Raw genomic sequence first — 24,001 nt, 5'->3', positions numbered from 1 at the left:
TTAGGATGAAAGTTGGAAAAAGTTTTGACGATTCCCTCATAATTCTCTTACATTTGTTTTTGGTGTAGATTTATTCTAGCCATGGTTGCATAACACTATTTGTTACTCGCTCCTATCATAATAGCTGTTGTGCAATTTCGACTAAAGAAGATTAGCTTAGTCTTGTCAATCCGGCACAACAAATTTTTATGGCTAATTTGAACTTTGTTAATTATACTATATTTGCATATTTCTCTTAGTTTCAGAGAGTATACAATTTCTGATATTTTCAACTACCATTAAGAGTTTGGATTTTAACTTTGTCAAGACCTAAGATTTGATTTATGGGTAGTTAGAGAGATAATTTAGACAAGAAAAGAGTACAAATTTTGAAGTTGAAAGTAAATGAGATGAATGTGAATGAACAAGTATTTACAAAAATTATATAATCACACATCTTGAAAAAATATGTAATTACAAAATAATCTTACTTTAGTTAAGATGTTAACTCTTATTGGATTAAATTATCTCAAACTAAAACTAAACATCCAATTAAAATGAGCCATGTCATAGAAAATAATCTACATGTTATTTTAGAGGGAATTAAGTAGAACTCACCTTTTTTTATTTATGGATTAAATAAAACTCTTTTAATAATTTTAACTATATTTATCTTAAATGGAGAGATTATTACTATACAAAAACTACTTTAAATTATTATTTATCTCTCTTTTTAGCCATACTTTTTTTATGTTTAAAATCACTTACCACCATATTTATAGCAGCCTAACTACACATCCAAATATTTTTTGCAACTAAATTCAACCAAGTTGGTCCAAACTCACTAAAAACCACTTTAATCATATCAGCGTATATACATGTGCGTTTCAATAACACAAAACATATCCTTCTTCGTCTTCGTCTTCATCTTCTCCTCCTCTTCCTCCTTTTTTTAAATTCGCGCACGTAGGTTCTTCGTCTTCCCTCCTTCTTCTTCTTCGCGCACATAGGTTCTTCTTCTGCTTCTCTTCTTCTCTTTCGTTATCGTTATCGCCAACAACACCAACATTTTGTTAACATCTTTATTTGTTCTGATTTTCATTGAGGCCATCATTAAATAATTTTGACTTATTTTTTAGTTTATTTCGGTTTATTTGTGAATTAATTTCGGTTCATTTGTGTGTTAATTGGGGTTCACTTGATGCTACTGATAAGTATTGACTAATTTTTTTATTCCTTAAGTAATTTCGGTTCATTTCTTAGTTTATTTGAGGTTCATTTGGATCCATAAATGCAGTGGCGGAGCCACGTTATGAGCAAGGGGGGCAATGCCCCCCCCCCCAAACTAATAAGGTGTATGTATAAGTTTTTAATTTTTTAGTTTAACCTCTTTTTAATTTTTAATTTTTCTTTTTTCTTAACTTATATTTTTCATGTTAGCCCCTCCCAAAATAATTTCTAGCTCCGCCCCTGATAAATGAATTCGATGTGTTTGTGTTAATTGAGGTTCACTTGATGCTACTGATAAGTATTGACTAAATTTTTTATTCTTTAAGTAATTTCGATTCATTTCTTAGTTTATTTGAGGTTCATTTGGATCCATAAATGAATTCGATGTGTTTGTGTTAATTGAGGTTCACTTGATGCTACTGATAAGTATTGACTAAATTTTTTTAGCAAAGAAGAATGAAATTGTTCATTATCATTTTATTGGATTGCATTAGATTCCACTCTATTCTATTTAATTAGTTCAGATTTGAACAATCAATAAAAAAAACTCAACCATCAATAAAAACACATCAAATTCATTTTTGGATCCAAATGAATCTCAATTAAACTAAGAAATGAATCGAAATTACTTAAGAAATAAAAATTTTTGTCAATACTTATTAGTAGTATCAAGTGAACCTCAATTAGCACACAATGAACTTAAATTAGTTCAGAGTTGAACAAATAGTCAAAAGGACTCAATCATTAATAAAAACACATTGAATTCATTTCTGAATCCAAATAAACCTCAATTAAACAAAGAAATAAACCGAAATTACTTAAGAAATAAAAAATTTGGTCAATACTTATCAGCAGCATTAAGTGAACCTCAATTAACACACAAATGAACCAAAATAAATTAAAAAATGAACCGAAATTATTTAATGATGACAGCAGAAAAAATCAAAACTAATAAAGATGTTTGTAAAATATTAGTGTTATTGGTGATGACGATAACAAAAAAAAAAGAACCTATGTACATGTATTTGGAAGAATAAGGAAGAGGAGTATAAGAAGAAGAAAGAAAGAAGAAGAATCTGTGTGCGCAAATTTAAAAAGAAAAAGACACGTAATTTAAAATTTTTTTATAATAATTTAGTTAAATTTAGTTAAATATTTTATTTAAATATAAAATTTTATTGTAATCATAGAAACCTATATCGACACCACAATCATAATCTAACTATTATTTTTATTAGATTCTTACTATTTAAGTGTTGATATTTATTTAAATAAATTAGTAAATTAATCACTAGATTATGTAATTCCCCAATCTAGTGGGATTTAGTCCCTCCATAGCCTCTAGAATTTTGTACTTTTGTTTTACAAAAGAATAGATGTGGAAAAAACAGAAGGAAAATCCAACCAATCGCGTATTTTTCTTACTTAATAATGTCCCAATTATCCAAAAAAACCATAACATAACCCTTCTTTTTCATTTCACCCAAAAAAGAAAATTCCCGAGTCACATTTTCCCGGAAAAATAAAATGAGATTTTCTCGCTCGATTTTCTTCTGATTTCAATTCACTGTATCTTTATAGGAAAAGAATTCCAATTTACGATGGCCGTTCTAATACACTACCCGGAAATGTCAATTGCCCCCCAAATTGTCAAAAACCCTAACCCTAATCTGAGCAAGCTCTACAGCTTCAGACCCTACACTAAGAAGGGTACTCTTAAGGCAATTGGGTCGAATCGTGAGCTGAAAATCTCTTGCAAAGTGAAGGAATTGGGCGTTTTGAATGTGGGTTTAGATCAGAATGTTAAGAAAAGTTCGAGACAGAGCAAAGAGGAGGAAGAGAAGCAGAATTACTATGTAAATTTGGGATACGCAATCCGAACCTTGAGGGAAGAATTCCCTGATTTGTTCTACAAGGAACTCAGCTTTGACATCTACAGGTACTTTTTTTTTTGGGAAAATTTTCATCAATTTTTGCATAATATTGTTGGGCATAGTAGGAGAGTGGCAAATTCGGTGCTTTCTATATTTTCATGAGTTTAAATTGGTTGCCTTATTTTTATTATTATTATTATTTTTTTAATTTTGGTCTATTGTTTTCAATATTGTAACGTAACATTTGAAGAAGGATTTGATTGATACAGTTATTATCTCAAAATCAAACATACAGGCTTATACACTAAGCTTTCTAAGGTTTAGGTTATATGATACTTGGTACTCTTGTATTTTGTAAAATGTAGGTGTAGGCATGAGTGCATGACCTAATATAAGGGCAGCTCATTGTAATTTGTCCCTCTTTTTTTTCTAAGTGTTTTGGTTGAGTTTTTTTCGTTTAGTTCAAGTGTCAAGTTAGAATAGTTATCTTTGGTATATAGTTGCTTTCATCTAAATTTTCTTTGTTTCCTGTTGAGCTAATCTTTTGTGACCTTCTACCAATTTATAATTGTAGTCTTATAGGTTTTGCTAATCTGTTCTTAATTAGTAGCTGCCAAACTTGTGGTTTTAGCTATTTATTTTAAAAAAAGAGTATTACATGGATTTATTGATAGTGAACCAAGTGAGGGGATTGGTTTTGGAAAAGCAAGAGGATTATGCTAAATGAATAAACTTGTTCTGTCATTGATAGTTTTGAACTGTTGGTAATTACAAGTTGAATAGCAGTTGAAAGTGTAATGTTACTTTACCCCCAAAAATGTGTAATGATGCATGCCCTTTGTAGCTATGCTTCTTTTTCCTTTTGCATATCGTTTTCCTGGTTATCAGAAACTACAGCACCAAGAATTGTGCTGACTTTATTTTTTAAGCTGAGATAGTTGTTTTGATAATTTACGCAATTATTTTCAGTTTGGTTTCTAACCATTTTCAAGATTCGTGTTCACAAATGTTTAAATCTTCTCTTTGGAACGCGGTTAGTCTTCTGTTATGTGATGTTAGGCTCAGTCATCTTCATGTGTAACTGCTCATATAACTGAGCATCTGCTTTTCTCTGCTATGCTAAAGCGACTAACTTTAAATATCTCTATATTTTACAGGGATGATATTGTATTCAAAGATCCGCTGAATACTTTCATGGGCATTGAGAATTACAAATCGATTTTCTGGGCGCTACGCTTTCATGGCAGGATTTTCTTCAAAGCTCTGTGGATCGACATAAGTACCGTGTGGCAGCCTGTTGAGGACATCATTATGGTTCGCTGGACAGTTCATGGGATCCCACGAGTCCCATGGGAGAGTCGAGGTAGGTTTGATGGAACCTCTGTGTACAAACTTGACAAACAAGGCAAGATATACGAGCACCGTGTCGACAACATTGCTTTGAATTCACCTCCCAAGTTTAAAGTTCTTAGTGTGGAAGAACTAATTCGATCTATTGGGTGTCCCTCAACCCCAAAACCAACTTACTTTGAAGTATCTTCAACTACTGAGAGAACATGATATTGCTCAAGTTCTTCAGAAAGTTTTGGTGTAAATTGTGCATATTATGGATAAATATATTGAATACATATAGCTGTGAGAAACTTGCCTTACATGGTTCTAGAATCTATTAGCACAAGTATATAATAGCCTATCTATATCACTATATATAGGGTTCTCTTTGCTATTGTGAATAGTTGAGCTTGTAAAGCATTGAATATATGATGTGTAATTCAATGAAATAGTTACATGATTGGCTAAGGATATTAGGATATAAATTAACAAAAATGAAAAAAAGATTGAGAAATTTAAGAATATATGGATACAAATTAGCTTATAATCCATATGTCAAAGGAATATAAGTCGCTTTTGATAAATGTACATGTATTAAAAAATCATTACCATATTAGATACTTAATCTTGTTTGTCTAAGAATCAAGTAGGCAAAGAAAAGGTAAAAAGAAAAAGACTTTACTTGAGCTGCTACTAGCTAAGTGTGATTGTGTGAACATGGATTTTATAACATCATAAAAAGCCAACAAAACAAACTCACCAACCAAATGTGCAATGATTATGGTCTGAAAGAAAAGTGTATCCCACTATTCTCACCAACTCCACTAATCCTTATCCTTTAATGATACAACTATATACATATACATGTATATAGTGAGATCTCTCCCCTTTCAATTCATATGAAATATTAGTTCACATATTGAGCATAGTTCATCTAGTGAGAATCACTTTGCAATGCTGAAGCTTTTTGATTCATCTCTGAGGCTCTTTGTGGTTCCTCTGTCTGTGGCAACCATATGGATTACTGTGACTAACAAGGAGGATAATAGCAGCTATGGAATGTTGAAGTATAGCAATCTCTCAGGTCTCAAGTAAGAAAAAAAATTCTTTTTTATCTTCTATTACTATTTTGTTTTCCAGAAAAACAAAAAAAATTCTCTGACTTAAATGTTTTATATAATTTAAAATGTTAAAATGTTAATAATTTAAGTCATGTCAAGAATTCAAATTCTGCTATTATAAATAAAACAATTGAGTTGAAAAGATCGTCTCTATAATGAATTTAATTCGAATTAGTCGGCTAGTAGGTTACATATAAGAAACAAAAAAAAAGTTGGAAATAATTTTTTTTCTTTTTTTAAATTATTCCAATAAAACACATTCAAATGAACTCTTAATTTGTTGTTGACAGGTATATGGTTTTCATCAGTGCCCTTTGTGCTGGTTATGCTCTTGTTGCTGTAGCATGCTCTTGGGTCAAATATGCAGTATCTAAAGCATGGATTTTCTTTATCTCTGATCAGGTTTGATGCTTAAGGCTTATAACTTATTACCATATATATGCACACATTTCCACTTGCATAAGTTAGACTGTTTAGGTTTCTTTTGGTATTAGAAATTTTATTTTTATAAATTAAAAATTTTTATTATATATTATTAGATAAACACTTAAAATGATCTCTATATTTTTGTTTCGGACGAATTAGCTTTTAATAAGAAAATTAATGAATAAATTAGTCATTGATCTTTTAATATATTATACAAATTATACCCAAGTAAAATGAGTATACAAATTAGAGGTATATTCTGTATAATTTTTTTACTTGGTGCTACTAATTATAGTTTCAACCTTTTAAAATTGGTTCATGAGCTGATTATTCTATATAATTGATTTTCTATTTTACAGATTTTAGCTTATTTAGTTGTCACATCAGTTGCTGCAGTAATGGAGATATATTACCTAGCTTATAATGGAGCTAAAGAAGATTCATGGAGTGAAGCTTGCAGTTCCTATGGCAAGTTCTGCAATAGAGTGAAGTTGGCTTTGATTCTACACTTTTTTACCTTTGGCTGCTTCTTGGTTTTGGCAGTGATTTCAGCTTTTAGAGCATTTAGTTTATTTGATCCTCCTCTTCTGAATTCTCAAGAGGTGGAACAAGTTAGAGGCTAATTGATTAGGATTTCAAATGCTGGTTTTGTTGTGAATTTCTTTCATTTCAAAATATGTCATTTTGGAATTATAATACAATAAACGATTAAGAGCTTAGAATCATAATCTTGATGCAATCACCTTACTAATCCTCCTTAAACTTTTTGTTTTTGGTCAAATCCTACTTACACTTTTTGTGTATATAAGAAAAAAAAACCTTTAGATGTTTTCCTTCTCTAATTGATAATGCTACTTTTCTAATTTTCTTTTTCAACGAGAACAAAGATTAATTGGGAAACAATTACACTGTCTATACATCAAAATCGATATAAAAATATGATTATTATTAAGTAATTTTATATTTAAATTATTTTTTAATTAACAACAATTATTATTAAGTAATTGTACATTCAAAATATTTTTTTAATTAACAAAAAGTATAATACATTAAAAACTTACATACAGTTGTCTAGTTGTCTTCATGTGAAGTTACTAGTTGAGATCGTTAGATAATAGTTTAGTCAAACATATCAAATCATCTAACAATTCTCAACGAGCAACTTTCACATGAAAATAACTAAATGTGAGTTTTTTCCATCGGTTATTAATAAAATAATGATGTCAAAGAGTACATGCATAAAGGAATTAACAACCAATTTGAGTTAATCGAGTGATTAGTTCATTTGTTGGTTTAAATAAGTGTCAATGTTTGAATTCTGTCTTGTGTGCATAGCAATCGATTGACTAATAATAAATCCTTAAATAGAATTTAAATTCACGATAAATTAGTCCTTATCTTTTTATTATGTTGTCTACGGTATACCCTAATTAAATAAGTTAAAGACTAGTTCGCCGTGAATCTGAACTCCAAATTAGTGCTTCTCCTAATCCCCTAGGGGTGTCAAAAATCCCCAAGAGGCGGGGATCCCCGCGGGGGTCGCCCCGAATGGGCCCCGTTGGTGGAAAATTTTTTCCGTGGGGATGGGGATGGGGAGCAAAATTCCCCCAGGCGCAGGGACCCAAGCGGGGATCCCCGCCCCATCCCCGATAATTTCCCGAATATTTAAAATTTCTTAAATAACCTTACTTTTATTTCTAACATAGGTGGGTTTTTTAGTAATTTTACCAATTAAAAAAACCCTAACCCTATTATTCAGTCTTCTCTACTCACTGTGTTGTATAATTTTGATGTATCTAAAGCAATTAGACATATAGGGTTTATAATTTTGAAATAGTTAGGGTTTGATTTTGTAATAGTTGCTTGATTTTCTCTCCTTCTATGTATCTAAAGCAATTATGATTTTTCTTGCTGAGTATGGTGACCATCAAAGAATACTTAATGTTAAAGACTATATCTTATTGCTTTTTTTTAGAATGGAAGTTGTATTTTAAGATTTTATTTTATGGATTATAATTTGTTATGTTGTATTTCTGGACTTATAATCTTGGATAAGATATGTTTGTGTGTTTATAATAGTATTTTGTAGTTTGTTTTTTATTTTTTTGATATTTTTTACTATAATTTTCATATGAATGTTAAATATAAGAGGATGGGGAATGGGGCCCTGCGGAAAATATGGGGAACGCGGAAAATGGGGATGGGGACAATTATCCCCTCATGGTGGGGATCAGGACGGAGATGGGAATTAATTCTGGGGGCAGGGACGGGAGCAGGGAGGCATCCCTTGCCCCCGCCCCGCTCCGCCCCATTGACATCCTATAATCCCCTCTTTGATTGAGAGATAGCATGAGAAATAAAAAATTATTTCTAAAACAAATCAGACAAAAAGTTAATTGAAATTAATGGGCTAAATAACGGGCCAGGCAGGCCCAACTCCAAAAACAGAATCTTATAACTGAAAAATGAATGATCCTCTTACTTCCTCTGTTTGGTGGTAGCTGCAACCTACGACCATGTCCGCTAACTCTATTTCCTCTTGCTCCTCTCTCCGATTCCTCACAACTCGAACAATCCCCAAAACCCCATTTCTCAAAACCCCATCTTTCATCCAAATACCCAGAAAAAACAACGACCACACCTTCTTCTCATTCAGACCCATAACCTTCCAGAAGCTTCCAACAACACCATCATCATCATCATCAACAACACCGTCACCATCAACTACCGAAGAAAATTCCCTTCAACCCATTGAAGAGCTTCCCCCAAAGCTTCAAGAAATTGTGAAGCTCTTCCAATCCGTTGAGGAACCAAAAGCCAAGTACGAGCAGCTACTCTTCTATGGCAAGAGCCTCAAACCCCTCGAACAGCAATTCAAAACCAACGACAACAAGGTCCAAGGTTGTGTCTCCCAGGTTTGGGTCCGAGCCTACCTCGACCCTCAACAAAACAACAACGTTGTTGTCTACGAAGCTGACTCTGACTCGCTCCTCACAAAGGGTCTCGCCGCTTTGCTTGTAACCGGGTTCTCGGGTCGACCCGTTAGCGAGATTGTTCGAGTCAAACCCGATTTTGTTCACCTTCTTGGGTTACAGCAGAGTTTGACACCTTCGAGGAATAATGGGTTCTTGAATATGCTCAAGTTGATGCAGAAGAAAGCACTGATGCTCTTTGTTGAAGCTGAAAAGGGTGCTTCTGAATTGGGTTCAAGTTCAAGTTCGAGTTTGGAAGTTAAAGATGGTAACTTTGTTGAGAATTCAAAGGGTTCTGGGGCTGGTGGTGAATCAGTGTCACAAAGTTCAGGTGAAAAAGGTGCTGAATTCACCTCAAGTTCTGAGGTCAAAGGTGGAAGCTTTGTTGAGAATTCAAGTGGTGGTGAATTGAGTGGTAGGGGGAGGAGGATAAAGGAGAAGCTTGAGAAGGAGCTTGATCCTGTTGAATTGGAAGTTGAAGATGTTTCATATCAGCATGCTGGGCATGCTGGTGTTAGAGGGAGTGGTGATGGAGAAACACATTTCAATCTTAGGGTTGTGTCTAAGGAGTTTGAAGGGAAGAGTTTGGTTAAGAGGCACAGGCTTATCTATAAGCTCTTGGATGATGAGTTGCAGTCTGGGCTTCATGCATTGTCCATTGTAGCAAAGACACCTTCTGAAGTCAATGAAGGATAAGAGGTTAACATATCTTTCTCCTTATTTTTGTCCTTGTTGTGTTATGCTTAAGGATGCTCTTGTTAGAATCCTTGTTTTGGTTTGATACATTGTATGTTGTGTCATTTTACATTGATTGATACACTTAATTAGCTGATGGATTTTTCAGTGGTTCACTGGTGTATGTAAATTATAAAATTCCAATAATAAACACCCGGAGTTTTTGCACCGAGGATTTGATTCTGAGGATATAGCAATTTTCTTGTTTAGAAGCAAGAGTATGTTGTTGCATAGAATACAGGCCCAAACTTAGAATCTGGTCCCATTGTTAATGTTTAGAGAGAAAAGAGTGAAGCACAAGTGAAGACTTTACTATGTTAGGTTCCAAATTTTAATGCTTACAGGTTGATATTTGCTTCTTTGTTTTAGATTTGGGTGATTTTATTTTATTTATTTATTGGGATCATTTCCCATTTGGAACATTAGTTCAGATTTTAGAACCTGCACGGATTGACATTTGCTATCGTGTTTTGTGTTGTGTTGAAGCTTGTTGGATATAACTAACATGAACAAATGAATAAGAGTAGAAGTTAAGAATAGCTAAAATTTCAAGCATGCAGAAAGTGCAAGAGAAATAAGATTTAGTGCATACTAATTTGAATCCTTATATGGAAATGCCTCAATGATTAGGAATTGAAATATATTCAACATTGACTATTATGTAATTGACATATATCATATTGAACAGTCATTTCTGTGTTTAGAAAAGAAAAAAAAAAGGTAAGTTGGTCTCGATTTATTGTAGCATTAGAGCAGACCACTCTACAAATGACTTTTCCGTATATACTAATCCAGAATAAGAATGTTGAGAACCACAAAGAAAGAAGGTAAATATCGTGGTGCAAAGATCACCGGAATGGCCTTGGAGGCTTCTCTAACACGGCAGAAAAGAACATCTCCCGATCATCCTTGTCCAGCTTTGGAACAACCACCCATTTATGCTTCTTATATCGCAGCATTTCGAATGCCTGCAAGTAATCATACAAATCTTCCTTTAAGCAGAAAAAGCTATCAATCCAAAGCAACCCCCCTGGCCTCAAAACTCTATCCCAATCATACAATATAAAGTCCAAGAGCACAAAATCAATCCAACCATCTAGAAACCTTGTTGTGTGGATCAAATCTAAGGTGTTGTCGAAAAATGGAAGCCTTTGATTTATAGTCAAGTATAGAGGAACAAGTCCTCTAAGAGCTATCATTTCACTGAAGGGTGCCCCAAAGTTGATAGTTACTGAAACTATAGTCACATTAAATTCCCTCATCCTAGCTGCAAAAGTACCTGTTCCAACACTGAAATCCAACCCTATTCTGATCTCTCCTGGCTTGATTCCTAGAACATCGGTTATGAGGAAATCGGATGTCTGATTTGAATCACCATCCAATCTTACCCATCTCGGCATCTCATGATGGGTGAGATTGAAGCAGTTTGAACACTTGAAGAATCCTTTACTGGTGGTGGTTGTGTTTGCGAGACATTTAAAGTTCTTGCATCTGTATTGACTCCATCTGACATTTCTATCGTCCGGGAGTTTCCACATGGACTCGTTAATGGGGAACGGTTGGCTGTACAGCTTAGGGGCTCTTGAGAAGCACCTTCTCCTTGGCAGAGGATCGCAGCCGTGAACCATAAGCCGTTGAGCTAGTTTCCAGTCATCATTGCAGATTTCGCCAACATCATAATCCATGTACTCCTCTAGTTCTTCCTTTATGGCAAAGCAAGCGTGTCCTATGCTGGTGAAGGTTGCATTTGCCCCCATGAAATTCTGTTTTCCTAATCTGTTAGGCTTGATCTTGACGTACTTGCGAATCTCCTCTCGCAGAAAGTAATCTGCAGGTTCATCATCGGATCGTTTCTTTTCTTTAAACAGAGGATGAACATCGAAATTACTGGTTCGCCGATTTTTCCCTTCATCGTGAGAAGCCACTGCCGACTCAAGAAGTCCTAGTACATCAGCAAGAAAGGCTCCTTGTTTGAATACAGATGCTGAAGTAGTTGGATCCAGCTCTGTTGTTCTCAGATTTTCAAGCTCCTCTTGAATTTTCTGAATTACGGTTCGCACAGTTTCAATCACTTCATTTTGGTTCCCGGAGTTGAAACTGGAGTAGAAAGATTCATTGCCGAGAAATGACTTCAAGGAGAAGAACTTGGACATGGCAGCACCAGAAAGGAGAAGAGCAACAGCCCCCGCGACAAAGATTAGAAAGTAAACCCGTCTCCATGTTTTCAACTTTGTTGTGTTAACATTCTGCTTTGTCATTGCAGGATCTTCAGGACTTAGAATCCTTAAAGATTTCATGTATCCTTAAATGTGAAAGTAATGACATATGTTTCAAATTATGAAATGATTCAGCATTTGCACTTCAAAGAGGATATACTCATGAAGCCATAGCAGCAAGACTGAAATTGAGGAAAGAACAAGAAAATGGATCATGGCATGGATTAAGATACTATCAGTGAAGATATAGTGTTATAGCATCAATTTGGTAAACCAGAATCAGAAGCATGGAGTAGAGGGGTGTTGAATTTGGATTCAATATTCCTAAGAATGCTAATAAAGGGTACTTATCTAGCTGATATTGCAAGCATTCCAAGGATTGCTTGACAAATACTTTGTTTCAATAAGCAAAAAAGGTGAATTGTCAAAGCATGAAACTATATCCTCTATTATTATTTTGGACAATACAAGTAAACAATATGAGTTAAGTATTTCACGGATCTAGAGAATTTCTGGTAGCAAGAAACTAGAAAATAATGCAGCTGAGGGTGGAAACAACTAGTGCCACAAGGCTTTGCATCAAGGCATATGCACATGTTCAAAATTTCAACTTTCTTATATATTATAAATTAATCAATCCCATTGTGTGTATACTTTTTATAGTAGATAACATTTTGACTGAGTTAATACTCAATTTGACCCTTAAAATTTGAGGTCGGAATTAAATTAATCTCTAAAGTTACAATTGACTCAATTCGGTCTTCAAAATTCTCTGAGTTGATTTTCGTACATGGCGTGTTGATTTTGCACGATAACTTGCTAAGATTTAGACTTCTAATTTAGATTCCATGTGGCTAAGTCCCCAACATCCTTATGAAGACGATAATAACAAGTTCAATTTAAAAATTTTGTGGTTCTAAAAGTAACAATTAAATTTTTAGAGTTCTAATAAATCTTGAGTATTAACTTGCATTTTGACATCAATATTTTCTTAACGACTAACATATTCTTTTTGTTTTGTTCATTAAAAATAATTTAAATACATAATTAATTAATAACAATTATATTTTTATATCAATATAAGTATTTTTGGTGCATGAATAGTATTATTATAAATCAATTAATATATGTCTACTGGTTTAAGAAAGTGCTACAGCCACATGCACAGCTAAATTTGTGAATGCTGACAAAAGTGAAGATGAGGCATGGCTAAAATATATATAATTTCAGCACTTGTGCATGTTTGCGTGAAAATAGAGGATTATTGAGCTACACTCCATTTGATTGTTGATATTAGAATATTTCATTCAACCCCTTAAATTAAGGATAATAGAACTTGGTACAAACTAAGTGTTATTTAGACCATACTAATATAAATATTTCCTTCAAAACATACTCGTGAAGGTGAATGAGAAATAGTTTGGTTTCTAAAAGATATATATGATGTTGACTTACTTTATAGACAATTGCATGTTCCAATTATTTAATTTAGTCCATAAAAGTATAAAGTAAAATAAAAACACATAATGCTGCTTTGGATCTTAAAAATTTATGCGGTATATATTTGGTCCTTTATTTTGTATCAAATCATTAAAGTGATATCATAAGTTGTCCTCTTATTTTTATGAGAAGTTAATCTATTTTTATTATCTTATTCTAATTTTGCAATAAAAAATTGTAAGGTGGCATCTTTTAATTATGAGTGTTCATGAATCGAGTGAAACCAGATTTGATGTGACATAGACTTGACCGAAATATATACCAGGTCTATTCGTTAGATTCGAACTCGGCCCTAGATCTGATAAAAAACATACACATTTTTGGGCCACGATTTTACGAAAAAAAAAAAATCGGATAAAAATTGGGCCATTAAAATTACCTTCTTGTAAGCGAGCATGTAAAAATATCCAAATTTCTAAGACTCCAACCATTATCTGACATGATAAAATTCACTTAGAAAAATATAACAAGAACCAACCATTCTCTAAAATTAAAACATAACCACAATCAATACTAATATTGTCTAATAACACCAAATATTTAAATCAATACAAATAACACAATACTATGCATTAGTCTAGTTAGTCTTATGCATTTTAAACATAAAACATTAACTTATAGTCTTGTAAGGACTAATAACACAAAAAATAACCATCATCTATCACTAATAACACAAAATATTAATTGTGTATGATGATAGGTCACCGCGTCGAGTTCGAATGACCCGAGTTATGTCCCGGACTCGACCCAAAATAATGACTGAGTCTATTTTTGAGACCTTTATCCGATCATAAATCCGATGAAATCAGAGCAAATTAGCCCCTAAAATATTCAATACCGGACCAAATCTTGAGACTGAGCCGAACATGCACACTCCTACTCCTAATTATATTTAAATCAGAAATATTGTCCGCCTTTTTTTTCCAATTGTAAATTATAGGCTTCATAATATAATCTTTCGTGCAATTTTATCTCCTCGATCTCCCTCTGCTCCACTGCGATCAATTTCTCATCTAACTTGTTTAAAAGGCTAAGAATTAGAATTTATTTAAAAGTTTTTTTTGAAATAATTAAAAATAAATAATTTAATTTTTTTTAATTTTAATTTTCATTTTTTTTATAAATCTGATTTTTAAATCGACTTACATATTTTTTAAATGTAAATTTTATTTTATTAATATATTATAATCATTTTAAATTATAGAATTAAATTTTAAATAAAAATAAATTCTTCCCTTGAAAGAAAATAAAATTCTTCTCTGATGTTAAATATCTCGCTATTTCAGAACTCTATTTCTCTTCAAACAATCCTTACCATCGTTCTCCACTTCCATCATCATAGAAATCTCACTCGCTATTTCAGGACTCTGTTTCTCTCCAAGTTATCCTCACCATCGTTCTCCACTTCCATCGTCACAGAAATTCCCTACTCTACCACCAATGGAGTCGCTTCACCCGCTGCACTTTGCCTTGACGACCGCCTTACCACTGTGTTCCTTTAGTTTTGTGTGAGTAATTATATGTTCCAGTGTACTTTTAGTTTGATCCTAATATGATTAGAGAGTGGATTTGTTCATAATTGTGTGCTTCTATGCAAGTTAGAGATTGATGATGACATGCTTTTCTTTTTTTTTTTTCTACATATTATATGTTTGATGAATTCCTTTATATTATAATTTTTTTCTATTTTCTTTAGCATTACTTCCTTGCACATTACATGTTTAACGAATTGCTTTACATTATGAATTATTATGTTTTACTTTAGTGTTTGATATTGGAGCTTATTGGTTTAACTGTTCAACTTATTGCAGTGATTGGTGAATTGCTTTATTTTTTTTCCTTGCACTTTACATGTTTGATGAATTGCTAAGCCTAAACTTAATTCTTCTTCCTTGGATATAACTACTCTATTTTCTTTAGCATTACTTCCTTGCACATTACATGTTTGATGAATTGCTTTACATTATGAATTATTATGTTTTCCTTTAGTGTTTGATATATTGGAGTTTATTGGTTCAACTGTTCAACTTATTACAGTGATTGGTGAATTGCTTTACTTTGTTTTCCTTGCACATTCCATGTTTGATGAATTGCTTTATATTATGAATTATTATGTTTTCCTTTAGTGTTTGATATTGGAGCTTATTGATTCAACTGTTCAACTTATTGGAGTGATTGGTGAATTGCTTTACTTTCTTTTTCTTGCACATTACATGTTTGATGAATTGCTAAGCCTAAACTTAATTCTTCTTCATTGGATATAACTACTTACAGACAAATTAACCAGTTATAGTTAATCCGATCTCTTATATATGATCAGTTTCAGGCACATGAGAACCGAGATACAATGAAAAAGTGAAGTGACATTGTAAGTTCCCACTCCTTCTTGGAAAATGATAATAAATTCTATTTGATCTTCTTTAATCAATAGTGACTATTTATATCTCCTTTGTGTTATGAATTATTATTTTTTTCTTTAGTATTTGGTATTAGGGCTTATTAATTTATCTTATTTTAATTCTTTTGCAGTTATTATTAGAAGGAAAAAAAAGAATTCTACTAAATATTAGTGCAAAAAGACTAGATTAAGAAGAAAATAAATGTTACTACTAAAAAGAGGACAACAAAAAAGAACTAATGACTCTCAATTGATGAAAGGAATATGAAAAACTTAGGAAAAAGAAAAGTGTTAGCTGATATGAGTAATAGAGTCAAAAAAGAAAAAGGTTTTTATCGGTATTGGTGAGAACTTAAGAAAAAACTGCAAGGATAGAGAGTTTGTTGCAAATACTTCATACCTACCAGCACCTATGTTGATTGATGAGCTTGAAAGACTAGATTTTACACAAACATTTTTTAATCCAAATGCATTTCAATGTGGAGTCTCTGCTGGTCAAGTTTATTCAAATACAAAGAAATTTAGGGCACATCCAAGTTGTCATTTATCTTCTGGACGACATGTGATCAATGGGATTAAGTTATTTTCTCAAGATTCTCAATTTGATATTTTAGAAGATGGATTAATTTCTATTAGAGTTGATTATGATTTTAACTATGATGATATTTCTCGTGAGTTTGCTATGATAAATCATAAATTTTTTATGCTATTAGCACTGTTAACCATTCTTTGAGTTAGTTTAGTGTTTAAGTTTTCTATTTTATATGTAAACAGCTTCTCAAAAATTTTACTGAGTGTTAGTTTATATGAAAGTAACACCGATTTTCAAAAAGGTACTATTATGCTATGTTTTTATTATATTGTTCCACATATATTTATATATCCATTCCATTTGTATTTATTTAATCAATTGCTTTTACATATGTTTTATTTTAAAGTTAATTTTTGTGATGTTCAAACTTGATATTGAATTATTGATAATTTGATATAGTATTTGTTTAAAATTGTTCTGATTGAGTAATTAGTTAGAATTTGTGTAGCTGAATTTGCTATTGAATTTGCAAGTAAAATTGGTATTTTCTTAGGCAGATTATGCTGATTGAATAAACCCAAAGGCATTGAAATCAGTTAGTGATAGCTCAATAGAGTTTTTTTTTTTTTTTTTTGCTATCCCACAGTCCAGCAAGTTAAGGAATAATCTGCGGTGGATCTGGCTTCTTTCTCAGGTTTGTTGTTGTCCAATGAAAAGTTGTATACACAAGACATGGTTCAATCTACTGATACTTGCTTAAGCGAACAAGTAAGCAAACTCCTCAACCAATCTAAGTTGGTTCTTCAAATAGTTAGTTAGTGATACCTGATACTATAACAATTATTGGTTAAGATATAATAAGGGACAATGTTAATAATATCACTAACTAACTATATATGTAATCACAAACTGTAAATTTACTGAGATTGTGGTATTCATTATGATTTATAGGTTGGGAGTTATCTAATGGGATACATTCACTATATGCAAATAGCCACCCACTTATGGTTGAGAATACTTAAAGAAACTAAAGAGAATGACAAGCACCATGTCTAAGGTGAATGCTTTTGCTGACAGAATAGTGAGTCTGCTGAAGCATTGCCATAGTGTTGTTCAGGTTCAGCAGATTCAAGCACAACTCATTGTACACAACCTCCATTCCCACACCACCATTGCTCAGCACTTCATCTCTGCATCCCAAAACCATGGCCTCCTCAACTCTGCAACTCTTCTCTTTACCCTCTTCCTTCCAAAACCTCATGTCTTCATCTGCAACTCTCTCATCAGAGCCTTCTCCCACTCCAACATCCCTCACACCCCTCTATCCATTTACGCCCACATGCACAACAACTCCATTGTCCCCAACAACTTCACCTTCCCTTTCCTCTTTAAGTCATTGTCCGACTCGTGCGACCTCATTGGTGCCCAGTGCGTGTACACTCACGTTGTCAAATTGGGGCATTTGAATGATGTTTATGTGCAGAATTCGGTTCTTGATTTGTATGCGTCGTGTGGGGATATGTGGTTGTGTCAGAAACTGTTTGATGAAATGCTCCACAGAGATGTTGTATCGTGGACTGTGATGATTATGGGGTACCGGAAAGCTGGCAAGTATGACAATGCCTTGCTTGTGTTTGAACAAATGCAGTATGCTGGTGTGGAGCCTAATAGGGTCACCATGGTGAATGCCTTGGCTGCTTCTGCTAATTTTGGTGCTATTGAGATGGGGACTTGGATACATGATATTGTGAGGAGGAACAAGTGGGAATTGGATGTTGTATTGGGGACAGCATTGATCGAGATGTATGCCAAATGTGGCAGAGTTGAAGAGGGGATGAGTGTTTTCAGGAGCATGAAGGAGAAGAATTTATATACTTGGAATGCAGTTATCAAGGGACTTGCTTTAGCTAAGAGTGGAGAGGAGGCAATTTGGTGGTTTGATAGAATGCAGAAAGATGGATTTAGACCTGATGATTTGACTTTGGTTGCTGTTCTTTCTGCTTGCAGCCACTCAGGATTGGTAGAGACTGGTAGACAGATCTTCAGGTACGTGGTTAATGGCAAGTATGGGTTTCAGCCTAATGTTAAACACTATTCTTGCATGGTTGACCTTTTAGGTCGTTCCGGCCGGTTGCAGGAGGCTTTTGAGTTCATAAGGTATATGCCGTTTGAACCGACGAAAGCTATTTGGGGTTCCTTGTTGGCTAGTTCAAAATCTCAGGGTAACTTGGAGTTGAGTGAATTGGCAGCCAGAAAGCTAGTTGAATTGGAGCCAGATAACACTGCATATTATGTTCATCTGTCTAATCTGTATGCAGAGATGGGAAGATGGAGTGATGTTGAGAAAGTAAGGGGAATGATGAAAGATAGACAATTGACGAAAGATTTGGGATGTAGTTCTGTGGAGGTTGAATGCCAAGAACATGTTGGAGAACTTATGGCATAAATCTCACATAATTTTTTTATGCAACTCAAGATGGGAAACTTTTTAATCCTTTCCAGATTTGGTGTTTGATCATCTTTGAGTTAGTTTGCAATTGTTTGCATGGTATTGTTAATTTGAAGATATAAATAGTGTAATCAAAGACATAAATAGCCATAAGTTTTGTTTTTATAATTGAAGTTTTCTTTGTTGTTGAGTTATATTTATTTTCTATATAGGACATCTACACCTCTTTTCAAGTATAAGTCACCAAGTAAGATTTAAGAGAACTTTTAGGAAAAGTTCAATTAAATTTTAATAAGAGTTAAATTATATATAATAAAATAATATAAAATAGAATTTTTGAAAATGGAAAATTATTTTTAAAAAAGAAATCATTTTTTTTAACAAAAATAAATTGGACAATTATTTATTCAGAATATTATGAATAAAATATTAGAGTAAGAATTATATACATAATTAGATAATAACACATTATGTATTTATAATCATACTAAATGATTTTTTGTTTTTGTGTCTAAAGACTAAGAAAAGATAAAAGAAAAAAAAAATAATAAAAGAAGAAGAAGAGGAAAAGAGACGCGGTGATATCTGCAACAGCCTAAGAGAGCTAGAAGGTTGGAGGCAGACTACGTTATCCGCCTGAAGCACCCTTTTTCTCCTCGCCGTTCGCCACCTCTGCCTCGCCTCCGCCGCCGTGCCTTATCCGCTCTGCTCTTTCCTTCGTAGCTGTGCCGCTGCTCTCCTCTCTTTCTCTCTCCAGTGTCGCCGTTCTAGCCACGTAGGTACAAAAAATTGTTTTGAATCTCTAATCTCTAAAAAATCTCTTATATCTATTAAAAGTTAATTGTTAGTTTGATCTATTTGCTAGTTAATTTTTCTGAAGTTCAAAGTTGATATTGAATTGTTGATAATTCGATATAGTATTTGTTTAAAATTACGCTGATTTTGAGTAATTAATTAGAATTTGTAAATGGGTATTTTCCTAGGCAGGTTGCATATTGAATAAAGCCAAAGGCATTGAAATCAGTTAGTGATAACTCAAATAGTTAGTGATATCAGAAACTGTAAATTACAGTTATTGGTTTAGATATTAAAAGGGACAATGTTAATAATATCACTAACTAACTATATGTATTCACTAACTGTAAATTTACTGAGATAGCGATATTCTTTAAATAAGTGATGTATGATGTGATTTATAGGTTGGGAGTTATCTAATGATTTAGAATACTTAAAGAAAGTAATGCAAGTTTTCATGCAAATGCAGGACCCAAACAGCTTCAAAGTAGAACATGCATTGTAAATCACAACCAGTGCAATGCAATCCTGCATTACATTGAAGACTCTGAACAAACATTGCTGCACTGCAACCTCCTGTGAGCTGCTGTAGCTTCCATTGCCAATGGCTCTGTCATCACTTCACTTCCACCACCACCCTCTCCTCCCCCACACACTAACAACAAAACTTCACCCAAAACTCTTCACTCCCCCTTCTTTTTCTTCCATTCAAACGTTCAAAGTTTCTGTAGTTTCGTCTTCAGCTTCCGCAATAACACCCCAACACCATCAACACCCGCTCCCACCAAATTTCTCACCCACCGAACTCCTTGATCTCTTGCGCTGTCAAAACGATGAGTTGTCTGCAATTCGCATCTTCCAATGGGCGGCAAAGCAGCCCAATTTCTCACCCAATCTCACCGTCTACAATGAAATCCTTCGTCATCTTGGCAATGTTGGTTACTTAGATTCAATGTTAAATGTACTTGGTGAAATGAAGTCTACAAATTGCACTGTCGATTCAAGTACTTTTATAATCTTCATTGAGAGTTATGCTAATTTTAACTCACATGAAAGGATTATCGAACTCTTCCAATTGATGGAAAATGAGTTTGGTTTGAAGCCTGATACACATTTTTATAACATTGCTTTAAATGCTCTTGTTGAAGGCGGAAAGCTTAGGCTAGTGGAAAATTTGCATTCGAAGATGATTAATAATGGAGTTAGATCTGATGTTTCAACTTTCAATATCTTAATTAAGGCTCTGTGCAAGGTGCATCAGTTGAGACCTGCAATTTTGATGCTTGAGGATATGGGGAGTTATGGTCTGGTGCCAGATGAGATGACATACACAACACTGATGCAGGGTTTCATTGAGGAAGGTGACATGAAGGGTGCCTTGAGGATCAAGGAACAGATGGTTGAGTCTGGGTGCCTGATGACGAATGTGTCGGTGAATGTTCTCGTGAATGGTTTTTGCAAAGATGGGAGAGTTGAGGAGGCGTTGAGGTTTATTGACGGGGTTTCTGACGAAGGTTTTTCCCCAAATCAAGTTACACTAAATGCATTGGTGAATGGATTGTGCAAGACTGGGAATATCAAGGAGGCTTTGGAGATGATGGATTTCATGCTCGAGAGAGGGTTCGACTTGGATGTGCACACGTACAACTCATTGATTTTTGGGTTGTGTAGGTCAGACGAGGTTGATGAGGCGGTTGAGATTCTTGAGCAGATGCTTTCAAAGGATTGTTCACCGAACACTGAAACTTACAACATGCTGATTAGCACTCTGTGCAAGGAGAACCATGTTGAGGCAGCCACTAAACTCGTCCACGTGCTTACTTCTTGGGGGATTTTGCCCAATGTTTCCACGTTCAATACTTTGCTACAAGGCCTCTGCATGGCCAGTAATCGCGAAATTGCTATGGTGCTGTTCAAGGAGATGAAGAAAGGAGGGTGTCGGCCGAATGAATTCACATACAGTATATTGATTGACAGCCTATGCTCCGAGAGGAAACTTAAAGAAGCTTTGTTGCTACTTAAAGAAATGGAGGCAAATCGCTGCACTAGGAATGTGGTAGTGTACAATACTCTGATTGATGGTTTGTGCAAGAACAAAAGGATTAAAGAAGCTGAGGAGATCTTCGACCAGATGGAGCTTGAGGGTGTGTCAAGAAATTCAGTAACCTATAACACTCTCATTGATGGCCTGTGCAAAAGTAAAAGAACAGAAGAAGCTGCACAACTTATGGATCAGATGATAACGGAAGGATTAAAGCCGGATAAGTACACTTATAATTCAATGCTTGCACACTATTGCCGAAATGGGGATATAAAGAAATCTGCTGAAATTGTGCAGACCATGAGTTCAAATGGGATTGAACCAGATATTGTAACCTATGGGACCCTTGTTCAAGGACTGTGTAAGGCTGGTAGGACAGAGGTTGCAAGTAGGCTTCTCAGATCAGTTCAGATGAAAGGTATGGTCTTGACTCCGCGCACTTATAACCCGGTGCTTCAAGCACTCTTTAAAAGAAAGAGAATAAAAGAAGGTATGAGGCTGTTTAGAGAAATGATGGAGAAAGCTGATCCTCCGGATGCTTTAACGTACAAAATCGTTTTCCGCGGCCTTTGTAATGGTGGTGGTTCCATACAAGAGGCTGTCGACTTCACCGTCGAGATGCTGGAGAAAGGAATATTGCCAGAGTTCCCGTCGTTTTGTTTCTTGGCAGAAGGTCTTTGTTCTTTGTCCAGGGAGGAGACACTCATTGAACTCATCAATATGGTGATGGAGAAAGCAAAGTTATCGCAGGGGGAAACATCTATGATTAGGGGATTCCTCAAGATCCAAAAATTTAGTGATGCATTGGCCAATCTTGGTGGTATATTAGAAAGGCAAAACAAGCCCAGAAGATTTTAGTGGTGAAAAGGTTTTGCTGTTTTGTTGTAACTTTACTATGGTGATGCTCCAACGTGTATAACAACCGGAAAGCACCTTTTTACACCGGATAAGTTTCTGTTACATAAATTTTGTCCATGTATTTTAGCAATTAAGGCTTTGTTCTAGTTGGCCTTATTAAGTTATTACTGAGTACTTTAATTTTAGCCTCTAAGGGAAAAATTGAAAAGGTTTGAAGTTACTGTTAGGCTCTCAGCATTCATATGAATGTCTCTAGGTGGATCTAGGGCCAGAGAAACAGAAAACTCACTTCTACACATAATGCTACATTGCTACTTATTAGAAAATTCTGCTATATATATTTGGTCCTTCATTTTCTATTAACTCTAATTTATTTGATGCAACCCAACAATGCAGGTACTTCTTTTTTTCAGATAATATTTCAATTGATATTTTGATGTCAATTGTCAATAAAAGCTTGACATAATTACTGAATTTAGGGCAAATGACCATATAAACCAAGCACCGGGTATATTTCGAATTGTACTAATCAGCTTGGTTTATATGGGTCATTTGCCCCTGAATTTATTATGTCACCTTTTTATTTTTATTTTTTTATATTAAGTGTCATTAAACTTATTCTGACTAAAATCGTCTCGCTTCATTCAGAATCTATGAACTTGGGATTAGATCATCATTAACAGAATCCTATAAACAATACATAACCGTTTTCACCTTGAAAAAGTTGAACTCATAGTGTAATAAAGGATTTAGCTATAGTTGAATAAATTGAAGTGATTTGTTTTATTTTTGGATGTAGCCGAATTTTCCAGATGCACCAAAAATACGAAGCATTTTGGCAATCCTACGATTCGGCAAATCAATCTGCGAAGGTTACTGATAGTAATAGTTAGAGAGGCCTCATTAACGAAGAGCTACTCGCCCCTCTGCTGGGATCTTCGCATTCGGTTTATTAAATACTAATGCTACTTAATTAACACTTAAGTACCTAATTAAGTTACATAAATGTGTGCGATTATCTAAATTAACCGTTAAACCGAACCAAACGATTAAAACTCATTCGATTCGTTAACGAGACATCGAATCGATCAATGTACGAAAGCAAACTTGAAGAATCACGCACTGATTTATGGCGCATCCTCCATAGGACCTTCGATTCACTGATTCCATTTCCAAATCTCAAATTAAACAACGAAATAAAAAAACTAGGGTTTGTTATTGATGAACGATGAAGGATGAAGGACGAAGAAGATGCTCAGTGAATACGAACCATAATAACTTGGAAGGGATCATGTTGCAGATAAATCCGCAATCGATGGTTGAAATTAACCATCCTTCCTTGTTTCTCTTCATAGCATCTTATCTTATTATAATTATTCAGCTTAGAATAAACTAACGATGAATTGAGAATAGAGAAAACGAAGAACACGTAGCTGCGGCTTCAACTAAATGAAAACCCTAAAATTCGTTAACACAATAGAAGCAGAGAAGATGATGCAGCAGTTAGCTGAACGAGCATGCTCCATTTATATATATAGCTAAA

At 34.1% G+C, this 24,001-nt stretch overlaps 6 protein-coding genes and 1 non-coding gene across 10 annotated transcripts; 5 read left to right on the top strand and 2 right to left on the bottom strand.

Moving 5' to 3' along the window:
- The first annotated feature begins 2,509 nt into the window (after positions 1-2,509).
- Positions 2,510-4,883, top strand: LOC112726374 (uncharacterized). Its single transcript, XM_025775737.3, has 2 exons — positions 2,510-3,148; positions 4,241-4,883. Exons 1-2 carry the CDS (start codon positions 2,811-2,813, stop codon positions 4,641-4,643), a joined length of 741 nt encoding a protein of 246 aa, XP_025631522.1. The 5' UTR covers positions 2,510-2,810; the 3' UTR covers positions 4,644-4,883.
- Positions 4,884-4,891: 8 nt separating this feature from the next.
- LOC112726375 (CASP-like protein 2D1) lies at positions 4,892-6,690 on the top strand. Its single transcript, XM_025775738.3, has 3 exons — positions 4,892-5,506; positions 5,827-5,938; positions 6,322-6,690. The coding sequence occupies exons 1-3, from the start codon at positions 5,370-5,372 to the stop codon at positions 6,583-6,585; spliced, it is 513 nt and encodes a 170-aa protein (XP_025631523.1). The 5' UTR covers positions 4,892-5,369; the 3' UTR covers positions 6,586-6,690.
- A 1,378-nt stretch (positions 6,691-8,068) lies between these two features.
- LOC112726371 (sufE-like protein 1, chloroplastic/mitochondrial) lies at positions 8,069-12,522 on the top strand. Of its 3 annotated transcripts, XR_011868999.1 has the most exons (4): positions 8,069-9,633; positions 10,465-11,409; positions 11,490-11,873; positions 12,021-12,385. XR_011868999.1 is itself a non-coding variant. In XM_072210084.1 (2 exons), exon 1 carries the CDS (start codon positions 8,479-8,481, stop codon positions 9,628-9,630), a length of 1,152 nt encoding a protein of 383 aa, XP_072066185.1. In that variant the 5' UTR covers positions 8,069-8,478; the 3' UTR covers positions 9,631-9,633; positions 12,021-12,385. The 3 variants fall into 3 exon arrangements, 1 of the variants encoding a protein (XP_072066185.1); XR_011868998.1 differs by having other exon boundaries at positions 10,465-11,873; positions 12,021-12,522; XM_072210084.1 differs by lacking the exons at positions 10,465-11,409; positions 11,490-11,873.
- On the bottom strand, positions 8,448-12,021 carry LOC112726368 (probable methyltransferase At1g29790). Its single transcript, XM_025775727.3, has one exon. The coding sequence runs from the start codon at positions 11,964-11,966 to the stop codon at positions 10,518-10,520; it is 1,449 nt and encodes a 482-aa protein (XP_025631512.1). The 5' UTR covers positions 11,967-12,021; the 3' UTR covers positions 8,448-10,517.
- A 4,841-nt stretch (positions 12,523-17,363) lies between the features above and the next one.
- LOC112726370 (pentatricopeptide repeat-containing protein At5g66520) lies at positions 17,364-18,761 on the top strand. Its single transcript, XM_025775730.2, has one exon. It carries the CDS (start codon positions 17,364-17,366, stop codon positions 18,759-18,761), a length of 1,398 nt encoding a protein of 465 aa, XP_025631515.2.
- Positions 18,762-19,066: 305 nt separating this feature from the next.
- LOC112726366 (uncharacterized) lies at positions 19,067-22,815 on the top strand. 2 transcript variants are annotated; one of them, XM_025775724.3, is made up of 2 exons: positions 19,067-19,543; positions 20,029-22,815. In XM_025775724.3, the coding sequence occupies exon 2, from the start codon at positions 20,164-20,166 to the stop codon at positions 22,456-22,458; it is 2,295 nt and encodes a 764-aa protein (XP_025631509.1). In that variant the 5' UTR covers positions 19,067-19,543; positions 20,029-20,163; the 3' UTR covers positions 22,459-22,815. The 2 variants fall into 2 exon arrangements, with proteins under 2 accessions (XP_025631509.1, XP_025631510.1); XM_025775725.3 differs by having other exon boundaries at positions 19,272-19,539.
- Positions 22,816-23,247: 432 nt separating this feature from the next.
- Positions 23,248-23,402, bottom strand: LOC112731782 (small nucleolar RNA snoR145). The gene has a single exon (XR_003167542.1). It is a non-coding gene; the product is annotated as a small nucleolar RNA snoR145 (small nucleolar RNA).
- Positions 23,403-24,001: the final 599 nt, after the last annotated feature.

Source organism: Arachis hypogaea, chromosome 12 (genome assembly GCF_003086295.3).
Source record: "Arachis hypogaea cultivar Tifrunner chromosome 12, arahy.Tifrunner.gnm2.J5K5, whole genome shotgun sequence".
NCBI classification, from domain to species: Eukaryota; Viridiplantae; Streptophyta; class Magnoliopsida; order Fabales; family Fabaceae; genus Arachis; species Arachis hypogaea.
This window is presented reverse-complemented; position numbering and strand designations above follow the sequence as displayed.